This window comes from Stegastes partitus, unplaced genomic scaffold (genome assembly GCF_000690725.1).
Source record: "Stegastes partitus isolate 25-593 unplaced genomic scaffold, Stegastes_partitus-1.0.2 Scaffold1033, whole genome shotgun sequence".
NCBI classification, from domain to species: Eukaryota; Metazoa; Chordata; class Actinopteri; family Pomacentridae; genus Stegastes; species Stegastes partitus.
Genome location: NW_007578764.1, coordinates 292,535 through 293,672, shown reverse-complemented (window position 1 = coordinate 293,672; position 1,138 = coordinate 292,535). Strand labels below are relative to the sequence as shown.

General features: G+C 51.1%; 1 protein-coding gene across 1 annotated transcript in view; it reads right to left on the bottom strand.

Moving 5' to 3' along the window:
• The window catches only part of hdac6 (histone deacetylase 6), a 35,757-nt gene that overhangs the window by 14,339 nt on the left and 20,280 nt on the right, over nucleotides 1–1,138 (bottom strand). The window contains exons 17-19 of the mRNA XM_008295248.1: nucleotides 727–737; nucleotides 420–625; nucleotides 148–340 (exon numbers count right to left, since the gene is read on the bottom strand). Coding sequence (XP_008293470.1) covers nucleotides 148–340; nucleotides 420–625; nucleotides 727–737 — 410 coding nt within the window. The remainder of the gene's footprint in view (nucleotides 1–147; nucleotides 341–419; nucleotides 626–726; nucleotides 738–1,138) is intronic.

Genomic DNA, 1,138 nt, shown 5'->3' with positions numbered 1-1,138 from the left:
TTCACCATCAGTGCTGCTTCCTACCTGGACAGGTTGGTCTCACAGCTGTGTAGCTGACTTGGAGTCGCGTCGTGTTGCTGAGGTGTTCCCTTTACTTTTTTGAGCTGTGTGTTTGTGATTGACTGAATGATTGTTCTTTGTTGTTACCTCGACAGCAATCGGCATGACAACGTGGTGAAAAGCAGCGAGGTAGTCGGAGTCGCCCATCCGTCCTCCACTCCATGCCACGTTGACATTAAATCCCACCCCCTTAGCCACACCCACCCTGTTGGTGGCGGCATCCTCTGAAGACGGGAAGAACATGGCGTCGTCGTAGCGATGGAGAGAGATGTACAGAACGCTAAAGACAGAGACAAGCAGTCATCAGTTCACCGATCTGCAGGGTTAGGATTTGGACATAAGCTTCACCCCCTTATCACCTATCATCGTCCTCGAACATGTGCTGAGTCCCGTTGCCATGGTGAACATCCCAGTCCAGGATCAGGACTCGCAGCAGAGGATCATGGGAGATTCTCTGGGCGTAGCGAGCGGCAAGTGCCGCTGTGTTGAAAACACAGAAACCACAGGGAGCATCTGTCTCAGCGTGGTGACCAGGAGGACGGACAATGGCCACACCGTTACTCACCTGTACAGGTAAACATCAGTTGTATGACCAGCACAGGTAAAAGTCCGCTTACATCAACTGCACAACTTTAATGGGAGCCGTGTCTCAATGTCCGTACTTGCGTTCTTGCGGACTTGTGAAATGTCATCAGTCTGAGACCAAGTTCTGTCCCAATTCTAAGTAGGCATCTGACCAATGAAATGCCCGGATGTGTTCTGGCTCCGCCCACATTATGGAGTCTGCATCAGACCGGACTGTGTGGACTTCAGACAGCAAGTATCCCAGAATGCATTTCGCGCCAACCAGCGGCAAAAGCCGAGGAGAAACCTTTCAACGGTAACACAGGCTTTCTGTAAATACTGTTGTTATTGTGACACAAACTGTGGTTTTATGATTATTTGAGGCGAGAAAGTTTTGGTGTAAACGCCAAATATGTGGTCATTTCATCAGGATAGGTCCCAGTTTGACCGCTGTGACGGCGGCCAGCGCTCCCAGTAGCCGCCGAGAGCCGCCTGATGTCGGCCAGACTCTCTG